At 36.5% G+C, this 15,090-nt stretch overlaps 1 protein-coding gene across 4 annotated transcripts in view; it reads left to right on the top strand.

Annotated features, from left to right (window-relative positions):
• The window catches only part of TBC1D19 (TBC1 domain family member 19), a 166,924-nt gene that overhangs the window by 49,799 nt on the left and 102,035 nt on the right, over positions 1-15,090 (top strand). For all 4 annotated transcript variants that reach the window (XM_059164109.1, XM_059164134.1, XM_059164125.1 and 1 more), the window contains 3 exons: positions 10,929-11,003; positions 12,774-12,837; positions 14,023-14,069. In XM_059164109.1, the coding sequence (XP_059020092.1) occupies positions 10,929-11,003; positions 12,774-12,837; positions 14,023-14,069 (186 nt within the window). The remainder of the gene's footprint in view (positions 1-10,928; positions 11,004-12,773; positions 12,838-14,022; positions 14,070-15,090) is intronic.

Here is a 15,090-nt window from a genome sequence, read left to right as displayed (position 1 = left end):
ACAACCTAACCCTACACCTAAAGGAGCTGGAGAAAGAACAAGAAAGAAACCCTAAGCCCAGCAGGAGAGAGAAATCATAAATATCGGAGCAGAAATCAATGAAATAGAAACCAAAAAAACAATAGAACAAATCAACGAAACTAGGAGCTGATTCTTTGAAAGAATTAATAAAATTGATAAACCCCTGGCCCGACTTATCAAAAAGAAAAGAGAAAGGACCCAAATAAATAAAATCATGAGTGAAAGAGGAGAGATCACAACTAACACCAAAGAAATACAAACTATTATAAGAACATACTATGAGCAACTCTACGCCAACAAATTTGACAATCTGGAAGAAATGGATGCATTCCTAGAAACATATAAACTACCACAACTGAACCAGGAAGAAATAGAAAGCCTGAACAGACCCATAACCAGTAAGGAGATTGAAACAGTCATTAAAAATCTCCAAACAAACAAAAGCCCAGGGCCAGACGGATTCCCGGGGGAATTCTACCAAACATTTAAAGAAGAACTAATTCCTATTCTCCTGAAACTGTTCCAAAAAATAGAAATGGAAGGAAAACTTCCAAACTCACTTTATGAGGCCAGCATCACCTTGATCCCAAAACCAGAGAAGGATCCCATCAAAAAAGAGAGCTATAGACCAATATCCTTGATGAACACAGACGCGAAAATACTCAACAAAATACCAGCCAATAGGATTCAACAGTACATTAAAAGGATTACTCACCACAACCAAGTGGGATTTATTCCAGGGCTGCAAGGTTGGTTCAACATCCGCAAATCAGTCAATGTGATACAACAGATCAATAAAAGAAAGAACAAGAACCATATGATACTCTCAATAGATGCTGAAAAAGCATTTGACAAAGTACAGCATCCCTTCCTGATCAAAACTCTTCGAAGTGTAGGGATAGAGGGCACATACCTCAATATCATCAAAGCCATCTATGAAAAACCCACTGCAAATATCATTCTCAATGGAGAAAAACTGAAAGCTTTTCCGCTAAGGTCAGGAACACGGCAGGGATGTCCATTATCACCACTGCTATTCAACATAGTACTAGAGGTCCTAGCCTCAGCAATCAGACAACAAAAGGAAATTAAAGGCATCCAAATCGGCAAAGAAGTCAAATTATCACTCTTCGCAGATGATATGATACTATATGTGGAAAACCCAAAAGACTCCACTCCAAAACTGCTAGAACTTGTACAGGAATTCAGTAAAGTGTCAGGATATAAAATCAATGCACAGAAATCAGTTGCATTTCTCTACACCAACAACAAGACAGAAGAAAGAGAAATTAAGGAGTCAATCCCATTTACAACTGCACCCCAAACCATAAGATACCTAGGAATAAACCTAACCAAAGAGGCACAGAATCTATACTCAGAAAACTATAAAGTACTCATGAAAGAAATTGAGGAAGACACAAAGAAATGGAAAAATGTTCCATGCTCCTGGATTGGAAGAATAAATATTGTGAAAATGTCTATGCTACCTAAAGCAATCTACACATTTAATGCAATTCCTATCAAAGTACCATCCATCTTTTTCAAAGAAATGGAACAAATAATTCTAAAATTTATATGGAACCAGAAAAGACCTCGAATAGCCAAAGGGATATTGAAAAAGAAAGCCAACGTTGGTGGCATTACAATTCCGGATTTCAAGCTCTATTACAAAGCTGTCATCATCAAGACAGCATGGTACTGGCACAAAAACAGACACATAGATCAATGGTACAGAATGGAGAGCCCAGAAATAGACCCTCAACTCTACAGTCAACTAATCTTCGACAAAGCAGGAAAGAATGTCCAATGGAAAAAAGACAGCCTCTTCAATAAATGGTGCTGGGAAAACTGGACAGCCACATGCAGAAAAATGAAATTGGACCATTTCCTTACACCACACACAAAAATAGACTCAAAATGGATGAAGGACCTCAATGTGCGAAAGGAATCCATCAAAATCCTTGAGGAGAACACAGGCAGCAACCTCTTCGACCTCTGCCACAGCAGCATCTTCCTAGGAACAACGCCAAAGGCAAGGGAAGCAAGGGCAGAAATGAACTATTGGGATTTCATCAAGATCAAAAGCTTTTGCACAGCAAAGGAAACATTAACAAAACCAAAAGACAACTGACAGAATGGGAGAAGATATTTGCAAACGACATATCAGATAAAGGACTAGTGTCCAAAATCTATAAAGAACTTAGCAAACTCAACACCCAAAGAACAAATAATCCAATCAAGAAATGGGCAGAGGACATGAACAGACATTTCTGCAAAGAAGACATCCAGATGGCCAACAGCCACATGAAAAAGTGCTCCATATCACTCGGCATCAGGGAAATACAAATCAAAACCACAATGAGATATCACCTCACACCAGTCAGAATGGCTAAAATCAACAAGTCAGGAAATGACAGATGCTGGCGAGGATGCGGAGAAAGGGGAACCCTCCTCCACTGTTGGTGGGAATGCAAGCTGGTGCAGCCACTCTGGAAAACAGCATGAAGGTACCTCAAAATGATGAAAATAGAACTGCCCTATGACCCAGCAATTGCACTATTGGGTATTTACCCTAAAGATACAAACGTAGTGATCCAAAGGGGCACGTGCACCCGAATGTTTATAGCAGCAATGTCCACAATAGCCAAACTATGGAAAGAACCTAGATGTCCATCAACAGATGAATGGATCAAGAAGATGTGGTATATATACACAATGGAATACTATGCAGCCATCAAAAGAAATGAAATCTTGCCATTTGCGACAACATGGATGGAACTAGAGCGTATCATGCTTAGCGAAATAAGTCAAGCAGAGAAAGACAACTATCATATGATCTCCCTGATATGAGGAAGTGGTGATGCAACATGGGGGCTTAAGTGGGTAGGAGAAGAATCAATGAAACAAGATGGGATTGGGAGGGAGACAAACCATAAGTGACTCTTAATCTCACAAAACAAACTGAGGGTTGCTGGGGGCAGGGGGTTGGGAGAAGGGGGTGGGTTTATGGACATTGGGGAAGGTATGCTTTGGTGAGTGCTGTGAAGTGTGTAAACCTGGTGATTCACAGACCTGTACCCCTGGGGATAAAAATATATGTTTATAAAAAATAAAAAATTTAAAAAAATATTCATGGCTTTTATTTGTATTTATTTTTATTGAAGTATAGTTGACCCACAATGTTACATTAGTTTCAGATGTTGAGCACAGTTTCGGGTGTATCCCATAGTGATTTGATGAGTCTATGCACATCACGATGTTCACCAGAAGCGTAGCTGCCATCTGTCATCATACACTGCTATTACGGTTACATTGACTATATTCCCTGTGCTGTACCTTTCACTCCTTTCACAACTTACTTTATGATTTTTTAATAGACTTGATTTTTTTAAATTAAATTTATTTATTTTCAGCATAACAGTATTCATTATTTTTTCACCACACCCAGTGCTCCATGCAATCTGTGCCCTCTATAATACCTACCACCTGGTAGACTTGATTTTTTATAAGAGTTTTAGATTTTAGATTTACAGAATTAAGAAGATATTATAGAGTTCGATAGACTCCACACCTAGTCTCCCCTATTAGCTAATGGTCATACTTTATGAGTATTTCCTTAGTTTTAACCTTCCTTTTTCTGTTCCAGGATCCCATCCAGGATACCATATTACATTTGTTTGTCATATCTCCTTAGGCTCTTGTTGGCTAGGACAGTTTCTCAGACTTTTCTTATTTTTGATGACCTTAACAGTTTTGAGAAGTACTGGTCAGGTATTTTGTAGTATATCCCCCTATTGGAATTTGTCTGATGTTTTTCTCATGATTAGACTGCAGGGGGAGGTTCTTGGAGGAGGACCACAGATAGAAAGTGCCCTTTATGTTCCTCATATCACATCAGGGTATATACTGTCAACATGATTGGCACTATTGTTGTTGACCTGGCTCTACTGCCTTGGGTAGTATTTGTGAGGCTGTTCCACTGCAAAGTCACTTTTCAGTCCCCATCCCCTTGTATACTGTACTGTTTGGAGGAAGTCATTATTTATGGTTCACATGTAAGGTGAGACATTTAGGTTCCACCAACGTGAGGTGGGAGTCTGTGCAGAAATTATTTGGTGTTTCTGCATGGAAGAGTTGCCTCCCTCCCCCCCCCATTTATTTATTATATAAGTGTGGGCTCATGGATGTTTATTTTATACTTTGGGTTTTAGTTCAATACTCCTTAATTTTGTTGCATACAGTTTATTTTGGCATGTTAAGAGCTCTGAGATGTTCTGCAATAAAGAAGCTGTTTAATTTTATTTAATTCAGTGTTGTTCAGACTGATGTGACTGTGAAACCCTATTTCCATGTAAAATAATTTGAGAACTACTTTGCTACACCTTTTAGAAAAGCCGTATTTGAAGAAACTGATATACAGTGTGTGATTAAGTATAATTATCCTTATACTTAATTCTCAGTATCCTTAAGTACTATTTTCTTGTGAAATAGTACTAGTGAGCACATAGTGCTCTAATTATGTGCCACATACCATTCTAGCGCTTTACAATTATTTACTCATTTAACATTCATGACAAGGCTGCGAGATGTGTTACTCTTAGGATCTTAGATCGGTCCAGTTTCACAAAACTAGTAGATGGAAGAGTTGGAATTTCAACTCAGACAGTCTGGCTTTAGAATCTGTACTACCTGATGATATTCAGCCTGTTTCTTTATCCACTCCAGGAATGCTCAGACAAATTCAAAATATGCTATGTGGTCAATTTGTGCAGTTCTCTGTCAATCCAGTAACCTAAATAAAAATGAAAAGTTTTATATAACTTCAATTCTCATCCTCTTCCTAATTGATCTTTCTACCTTCTGTTTTGTTACTCCATTTCTTAAAACTTCCCAGACTTTTAGGGGGTTTCTGGATGGCTCAGTTGGTTAAGGGTCTGACTCTTGTTTTGGCTCCAGTTTTGATCTCATGGTCTGATAATCAAGTCCTGCATAGGACTCCACACTCGGCAGGGAATCTGCTTGAGATTCTCTCCCCCCACTCCACCTTCTGCTGCTCACCCTGCTCAAGCTCAAGTGCAAGCATGCTTTCTTTCTTAAATAAATAAATAAAATCTTTTTTATAAACCCAAAACTTCCCAGACTTTTAGGACACAACTGCAACTTCTTATTTTTGCTTATAAAAACTATAAATTACCTTGCTCCTCTTTACTACTCAAGTCTTATCTCTTGTGTCCTCAAATTGTTCCTCCCCCTCCTTACTCCCCTGCATATTTCCACCACATCTACTCTATATAATCATGGTTGACTTCCTTCAGTAGTTCCAGTAGGAGAACTGCTGCTCATGCTGTTGCTTCTACCTGAAACTGCCTCCCCACAAATCTCACACATTCTGGCTAACTTCTGCATATTCTCAGGTGTCAGGTTACATGATGGTTTCTGTAGGAAGTCTTTCTGACCCTGAGATCTCAGATTCTCAGGTACCTTTTCTTTGTCTTCAATCCTCCATACAGGAGGCTTCCTAGACCTCCTCCCACAATATTGTGGGATTGTCTATACTATCTTCTAGATTCTGCCATCTCTGTGAAGCAGGATCATTGTCTCCTTCCAGAACTGTATCTTCAAATTCTGGCACAGTGCTTGCCTCTTGGCAGATGCTCAGTACATACCTTTTTTTTTTTTTTTTTTTAAATGATGGAATGATGGATGAATTGAATAAACAAAAAAAGAAAATTGTTCCCTCTCAGAAAATATTCACACCCTTTTTCCTAGTAATTCCATTTCTAGAACCTTATCTAAAGGGAAGAATCGGGGAAATGCAGAAATTTATGTTCATGATAATATTTAAAAATTTAAAAGAATCTAAATGAATAACAGTAAGGCTTGCATATATATAGCATGGTATCTCCAAAAGGCAATGTTATGTGGCCCTTAAAAATGTTACTTTTGGGGCGCCTGGGTGGCTCAGTGGGTTAAAGCCTCTGCCTTTAGCTCAGGTCATGATCCCAGGGTCCTGGAATCAAGCCCTGCATCAGGTTCTCTGCTCAGTGGGGAGCCTGCTTCCTCCTCTCTCTCTGCCTGCCTCTCTGCCTACTTGTGATCTCTGTCTGTCAAATAAAAAAAGTTAAAAAATGTTACTTTTGAAAGAATATAATGAAATAGGAAAATGTATATAATATAATTTTAAATGGAAAAGGCAAAATATAAAACAATTTAATTCCACCCTAATTAAATATATATACACAGGTGTATATCTCAGCTGTACACACACATGCATAGAACAAATGAAAGAAGAGAACAAAATATTAATGATGGTTATTTTTGGCTGATAGAAACTTAAGGATACTTACTTATTATTCTATTCTTTACATATTATTCTTTTTTCCAAATTATCTTGAATAAATGTATTACTTTTATAGTCAGAGAATTACTAAAATCTTTTTCCTTTAGATAGCAGGTTATAACTATTTTGCTTTATTTTTTTCAGTGTGAAGGAAATCATTTTGTAATTTTATAATTTCAAAATTTTTACACACTAAAGTATATGGCTTTTAAAGACTTATTTACTTTCTTTTTTTTTTTCCATTTCATACAATGCATGCCCTCCATAGTATCCTCCACCAGGCTCACTCAGCCCCCACCTCCCTCTCCTCCAAAATCCTCAGTTTGTTTCTCAGAGTCCACAGTGTCTCATGGTTTGTCTCCTCCTCCAATTTCCCCCAACTTACTTCTCTTCTCCATCTCCCAGTGTCCTCTGTGTTATTCCTTATGCTCCACAAGTAAGTGAAACCATATAATAATTGACTCTCTCTGCTTGACTTATTTCACTCAGCATAATCTCTTCCAGTCCCATCCGTGTTGATACAAAATTTGGGTATTCATCTTTTCTGATGGAGGCATATTACTCCATTGTATATATGGACCATATCTTCTTTATCCATTCATCCGTTGAAGGGCATCTTGGTTCTTTCCACAGTTTGGTGACTGTGGCCATTGACTGCTATGAACATTGGGGTACAGATGGCCCTTCTTTTCACTACATCTCTATCTTTGGGTTAAATACCCAGTAGTGCAATTGGAGGGTCATAGGGTAGCCTATTTTTAATTTCTTAAGGAATCTCTACACTGTTTTCCCAGATGACTGTACCAACTTGCATTCCCACCAACAGTGTAAGAGGGTTCCCCTTTCTCCACATCCTCTCCAACACATGTTGTTTACTGTCTTGTTAATTTTGGCCATTCTAATTGGTGTAAGATTGTTTCTCAGTGTGGTTTTGAATTGAATCTCCCTGATGGCTAATGATGATGAACATTTTTTTATGTGTCTGTTAGCCATTTGCTTGTCTTCCTTGGAGAAGTGTCTATTCATGGCTTCTGCCCATTTTTTGGCATGATTATCTGTTTTTTGTGTGTTGAGTTTGAGGAGTTCTTTACAGATCTTGGATATCACCCCTTGCCTGTAGTGTCATTTTCAAATCTCTTCTCCCATTCTGTGGGTTGCTTCTTTGTTTTGTGGACTGTTTCCTTTGCTGTGCAGAAGCTTTTGATCTTGATGAAGTCCTAAAAGTTATAAAAAAGTAGCAAGGCAATAGATAATACCCAATTAGAGTTTTCAATACAATTGTGATTCTTTTGTAATTTTTTTGCATCTCATGGCTTAGAAATTACCTTTTTTATAAAACTCTTGAAATCCTTTGACTTAATACCATAGATTCCAATTATTAGGGAAAATGATTTGAAGGCAACGATAATTTCATTTGGAGAGGATGTGGGTTTGGGTAAAAGGTAATGTCTTCCTATTAAACATTTTAAATGTAAAAAGCCATTCATTTTTCTTTTAAGTAGCATTTTAAAGCTTTATTTCATGACTTTGGGGTAGAAACCATTATTTTCTTTGTATCTTGCATTAGTGCACTGTCATTTCTCAATAGTTTATTTACCACTTCCACTTTTTCTGTGTGTGCTAAATATAAAGATTTTAATTTAAATAAATAGCATAGGACTTTTTAAATTAAATTTATTTATTTTCAGCATAACAGTATTCATTATTTTTTCACCACACCCAGTGCTCCATGCAATCTGTGCCCTCTATAATACCCACCACCTGGTACCCCAACCTCCCACCCATCCGCCACTTCAAACCCCTCAGATTGTTTTTCAGAGTCCATAGTCTCTCATGATTGACCGCCCCTTCCAATTTCCCCCAACTCCCTTCTCCTCTCTAACTCCCCATGTCCTCCATGCTATTTGTTATGCTCCACAAATAAGTGAAACCATATGATAATTGGCTCTCTTTGCTTGACTTATTTCACTCAGGACTTTTTTTTAAGCATTTTTGAGACTTTGGGCTTGTTTAGGCACTTCTACAGATAGAGCCTGAAAAAAGTTATCTATGACTGGAGTTGAAGTGGACCCAAGTTTATCTCATTCAACCTCTGAAGTTCATGTCCCTTTGCTTGAGTATTTCTGGAAACAGGGAACTCACGATTTCACTAACTTAAACCATTTCAGTTAAGTTTTTCTTATATAATAGGATAAATAATATGAATTCAGGAATTGGACTTTTTCATTTTTTTATTTTTTAAAAGATTTTATTTGTTTATTTGAGAGAGAGAGTATGAGAGAGAGAGTGAGCACAAGCAGTGTGGAGGGGCAAAGGGAGAGGAAGAAGCACACTCCTCGATGAGCAGGGAGCCCAATGTGGACTTGAGCCCAGGACCCTGGGATCGTGACCTGGGCTGAAGGCAGACACTTTACCGACTGAGCTACCTAGGTGCCCAGAGACTAGATTTTTAATCTTTATGCAAATTTTATTTTTATAGCAATGACTGAATTAAAATTCCTTTTTTTTTACCCCCCAAATAAGCTTTCTTGTATTTCCTTCCGCCACAGTCTGAAGTGGGGGAAGCAAGTGACAGAAGGTTTATTAGAAGAGATGATATTTAAGCTAAGACTTGAAAGTTGAATAAGATTTATTCAGATAAATTGAGGATAGGACATTGGGGGTGGAAGAAGGTTATACTGTTATAACTAACAATATATAATTATTAATTCATTGATCATGAATAAGGTGCTCAAATGTGTTTTATTTAGGTCTTGGATTTAAGAGAAGTATTTACAGTTAAAAAGAGAGAGAGAGATCATTGAAAATAAGCCAGTAAATGGGATTATTTTGTCAGCATTTCATATAATTTATGAAGACTATTCTATTACTCCTGAAAAGCTGTTTGTAAATATTTAGTGAACTAAGGCTTATACGTTTCACACAGCTATATATTTCTCCTACAGATAAATGCTTTTTTGTTCATTCATTGCTTAGGCTGTTGTATCAAATTTTTTAAAAAATGCTTGCAACATTACTTAGAGTAGAAATCGATTCAATCATTGAGCATCTATTATGTGCTAGACAAAGTGTGATTATGTGATGATAGGTGAAAGAAGGGGTGCTGTGAGAGACTATAAGCAAATGTACCTACTACTATCTGCGGTGAGGGATCAGGAAGAGAAATCTTAATAGAGATGAAGACCTGAGAAGCGAGTAAGATTTACTCAGATAATAGGAAAAAATATGTTGGGGATTGGAGTAGAACGTGGAGAGTATATTCCAGATAAAGAGGGTAATGTATTTAAATGTGTCTGTTAAAGAGGAAGCTGTGAACAATAATAGCTATAGTAAAAGCTATCGATTATTGAATGATTATTATTATCATCATTATTATGTCACTGTTCCAGGCACTTTACATCTTTAAGCTTTATAACAACCACATAAAAGAGCTATTATTATTATTATACTTTTATTGCCTGGATATAACTGTCCATTATCAATGCTGTTATATATAGTTCTCTTCTCTTCTCTTGATCTAAATTTTGAAGCTTTGGTATTATTTTATTTTGGTTTCAGTGAGCATTTTGGTTTCAGTGAGCCAGAAGTGGTCTCTAGGCATGTTTTAGTAAAAAGACCAAAAAAAAATTATAAAAATTTAGCTTGTTGTTAAAAAGAATAATTTCCTAAAACATGGTATACATGGATAACCAGTTTATGACTGGCTATTAAAAATAACTTATTATTTCAAGCTTAAAAGAGATATGGAGGCTGGAGAAGAAGGTGATCAATGCTGCAAAAAACCCAATAAGACAAATCCATATTGTAACATATTCTAAAAGATAACTGGCCTGGACTCCTCAATAAAGTCAATATCATGAAAGAGAAAAGAACAAAGAGACTCTAGATTCAGCTACATGGAAAGTGACATAACAACGAAATGTAATGCATGCATTTTTAATGGATTATGGATTTTAAAAACTATAAAAGATATTTTGGGGACAACTGGAATAGTTTGATGGTGGACTAGGTATTAGATGTGTGAAATATTAACACTAGTTTTCTTAGGTGTGATAGCAGTATCGTAGTTATTATTGGAGGAGAAGGTTCTTATTAGAACATGCATGGTGAAGTATTTAGGACTGAAATGTCTTGTTTGGAAAAATCACAATATAATAATTCCTATAAAATTTCATTTTTTACTAGGTTATTAATGGGATTTCTAAGTATCAAACATTTTCAAAATGCTTAAAAGTAATTTACCTTTTTATTACCTGCTATTTTTTCTTATAATATGAGTTGTTGATTTTTTTTTTTTCCTAACCCCATTGCCAACCTTCCCCCTAGAACATAAGTTTTATGAAGACTGAGACCTTCTGTTCATGGCTTAGTTCACAGCACTAAGGGTAGTATCTGGCACATAGTAGGCAGTAATCAATATTTATTGAGTGAACTAATGAATGAAGTTAACCAATCTCAACCAACCTCACCATTTCTATATAACTCATAATAGCTTTAATTTTTTAAAAAAAATTAGTTTTGGTATTATTAACCAGAAACAATAATAAGTTATTTTTTTATATTTCAGGGAAGTTGGGAAAAAAGAATTTTGAAGAGTTTAAATAGCATGTGCACTGAACTGAGTATCCCATTGGCACGAAAGGTAATTTTAACATTTAAGTATTTTATTGTGAATCAAATACTAGGAGTACCATGAAGTTGTAACTGTTAGGCAGTTGTTTTTTTTTAACCAGTATACCAGTTTATAGTGAAACAAAATTCTGTAAAAGGCCACTTACGTGGGTATATTCTATATAGATTTCTATTACATATATTGTAATGCTTTTCGTAATGAACATATCTTGAGAATAAATAAAAATACAATATATAATCTACGTATAGATTATTTAGAAATCTGGCTATAAAGGTTATAAGTATTATAAATGGTCTTTAAGAATTTTACTTACCTTTGGTCTCCTTACATTTGAGTAATTAGCACAATAACCATATTTTTTTAATTGGAGATGGGGTTAAGGCATACTATTATCTTGTAATAGCCAGTATGGTACCATCTTTCAGTATTAACATAGAGAATGAAATGATGATTTGTCATCTCTCTGTTGAACTATTTAGTTCTAATAATAGTACTATTAGATCTAATTCTCAACATTTATCTGTCACTGTCGCGGCCGGTGCCACGACACGAGCAGGGTCGAGTAAGAGAATGCGGAGAGAATAAGACTTGTAAAGAAATGAGGACAGGAGGGACACAGTGGTTGATATCCAAGCAGTGCCAATTTTATTCAAGGCTGTGAGGCATTATATAGCTAACAGAAACAATTATAAGGAAGTATCTATTTTCGGTTGATTCTTTATACACACGTAACATTCACATGAAACCCCTTAAGCTTTTACGAAACCCATTTCCCAAGCACTGGTAGTGGATTTTCTGACGCCAGTAACTTTTGTCTACTTAGCTAATCTTTAACGAGCAATTCACGAGCTTACAATGGTGCAATTTATAATCCGTGCAAGTACTGGGTAATCTTGTAACAGTTAAATGTGCAACCCAGTTTTGCCTCTTAATACATGCAGGCAGTCACGCCAGCGAGTCTTAGGGTCCATAGCTCAGGCTCTTCTTTCTCCAGCGCAACTCAACTGATATTCAGGAGGCACGAGTCAGGGCCTGGTTTGATCCCTCGCCTCTAGCTGGGTCCGTGGCTGCCTACATGTCACTATGGGTTTTGAGTGGGGAGAGATAAAGAAGAAAAGAAAAGCCACTTGAGGAATGCTCAAGATTCTTTCTGACGGCTCCTGAATAGGAAAACACAAGTTTCTCTTCACTTTATTCTCCCTACCTGCTATTTATTCCTTGTGTGGGACAGGATATAGTGGATGAACTTTGGGTAATACCCAAGGACAAGTCACTGAAGGCACCAGAAGGATGGTGTAAAAAGCAGATAAATTTATATGGAGAACTATAAAGTTCTTGATATAAAGTCGAAGTATATAGTATTGGGCGATATACAGTCTTTCGTATAGGAAGATGATGCTACTGACTCGGAGTCACACGGTCTTTGCCAGTCCCCCTTACGATGCCTTTCTGAGGTTGCTAGATGGGGTAAGAGATGGAGTATGTGGCTGAGGAGCAGTATTTCTTTGTGAAATTTACTGTCCAGTAGAGATCATTTACCTTCTTTTTGGGGGGCTCATTAGTATCACGTTCCACCTGAGGCATTCAGACTAGATATAATAGTTAAATAACAGTAATTTAAGAGTAATTCCAACAAAAGTTCTCTGTATGTAGTAAAATTATTTTTTTCTTACGTTATGGTAGCTTATTCAAACTTTTCGGTAAGTTATTGGTTCTTATTTTTCAGCTGCATTGCTAAACTTCACAAAATGAAACCAATTTTAAAATTACCTTTTTTAGAGGCCAGTTGGAGAACAGAAAGAACTTCTCAATAAATGGAATGAAATGGGAACTGATGAACCAGGTATATGAACAACTTTTTTCAAAATGTGGTAGTAGGAAACAAATTGCGCTCTTAATTCTGGTTCCAAAATAACAATGTTAACAATTCTTTTGGAAAGATAGCAATTTTCCTTCCCTGCTAATTACTGTCCTCTACTTTTATTGCTTAAACTTCTACTTTGCAGTTTAAAAATTCCTAACTTTGACCAATGTTTTGCATTATTTCGAGAGTATTTAAATCAGTTATCCTTTTTTAAAGCATCATTTGAAAACATCTTTATAGAAAAGTAGATTAAATCTTTCAGTGGATTTCTTAGACTCATAATTAAGGTAAATATTTTTCAGGCTTTAAAGGTAGGTTAAATGGTGAAAAGTTTTGAGACTTCTAAATGTTTTTAAGTATTTTGGTTTATTTTAATGTTAAATGGAGTCAATCAATTTTATAAACATTTGAGTGACAACTCGTCTCATTTATTATGATAAACAGATGTATATAATTGTATAGATAGACATGTACATAATCGCTTACCACTCCTTTATTTCCTTATTTTTTTAAAAGATCTTATTTATTTATTTGTCAGAGAGAGGTAGAGAGAGAGGGAGACAAGTACGGGGAATGGCAGGCAGAGAGAGATGCAGCCTCCTTGCTCAGTGTGGAACTCAATCTCAGGACCCTGGGATCATGACCTGAGCCAAAGGCAGACACTTAACCAACTGAGCCACCCAGGCGTCCCACCACCACTCCTTTAAAAATAAGTGTGGGAGACTGGGCAAGAAATAAGTACCCTACTAGAGGAGCAGTGTGTTATATAAGTTCAAAAGGGAGAACAGTTCAATACAACTAGAGGAATTCACTAAGAATGTATTATTTATGTTCCATGTACTTGGAGAATTCTCATATAGAACTTTTATGTTCTATTGACATTGTTTTTTCAATTCAGTTATAAACTTATTACAGATTTATGAAGGGGAGTCTCTTAATTTCTTTCAGAATATGTCATCTTAGGCTGTTAAGGGAAGGGACTGCCTTTTCATTTTTGTGTTCCCAAAACTTAAGACAATGAATGACAAATTGTCAATACTCTGCAAGTCTGAATTAATTTAGCTGGATTGTAACATATGAAAGAGTCATTAACATTTTTTATTAATAACTATTCATGTGTTGTATTAATTGAAATTTTGTTCTAATATATTTTATTAATTCCAGATTTAAGCCTTTTCAGACCTGTTTATGCACCAAAGGATTTTCTGGAGGTAGGTTATATTGGATCAATATAAGTATATTAGTGAGGGTAAAAGAGGAAGAAATAACGATATAAGAATATCTCCAGGCAGAGGAATTGCCATGTATAAAGCCCTAGATTCATTGAAGCAGTGTAATGACATGATCGGATTTGTGTTTGGAAGTAGCTCTTGGAAAATATATTGGAATGTGGAGAGATTAAAGGCAAGAAAATCAATTAGGAAGATTTTGATTAAAAAACAATAATTAGGGGCACCTGGGTGGCTCAGTGGTTTAAGCCGCTGCCTTCGGCTTGGGTCATGATCTCAGGGTCCTGGGATCGAGTCCCGCGTTGGGCTCTCTGCTCAGCAGGGAGCCTGCTTCCTCCTATCTCTCTCTGCCTGCCTCTCTGCCTACTTGTGATCTCTCTCTGTCAAATAAATAAATAAAATCTTTAAAAAAAACAGTAACTATAAATCAGGTAACCTGTTGCCTGGCTTATACAGATGCTCAGTGAATCTTTTCCTTTTTAAGTCCTTTCCTGTTTTAGTAGTCTAGGCAAGAGGTGAAAAGGATCTGCTGCAAAAGAACAGTGTTGGAAATGGAAAGAGTTCAACAGATTTGCAAGAGATTTTTAGGAGGATTTAGGACCTGATTAGGTTTGGGGAGTATGAGAAAAATAAAAGATAAGGATGATTTAAGTGTCTAGATTGGGTAGCTGGGCAGAGGTACCTTTCCCATGAGAGAAAGAATACAGGAGGAGGAGCAGGTTTGTTAGTGAAGATGAGCTTAGTTAAGTTTGATAGGTACATCGATCATTAAGTGCAACTCTATAGTAGCCGGCTAGAACTCATTAATTATTTTAATGACCCTTCTTTGACTCTCTTCTTTCTTTTATACCTTACATGTAATCTATCAGCAAATCCTGTTACTTTTACCTTCAAAATGTATTCAGAATCCACCCATTTCTTATCACAACCCCTCCTACTTTCATGTTCCAAGCTCAGGTGTCTTGTCTGGACCACTGCAGTGGCTTCCTACTGGTCTTCCTGC

This window comes from Mustela lutreola, chromosome 1 (assembly GCF_030435805.1).
Source record: "Mustela lutreola isolate mMusLut2 chromosome 1, mMusLut2.pri, whole genome shotgun sequence".
Taxonomy (NCBI): Eukaryota; Metazoa; Chordata; class Mammalia; order Carnivora; family Mustelidae; genus Mustela; species Mustela lutreola.
The sequence above is the reverse complement of the archived record's forward strand: the minus strand, read 5'-3'. Positions and strand labels throughout refer to the sequence as shown.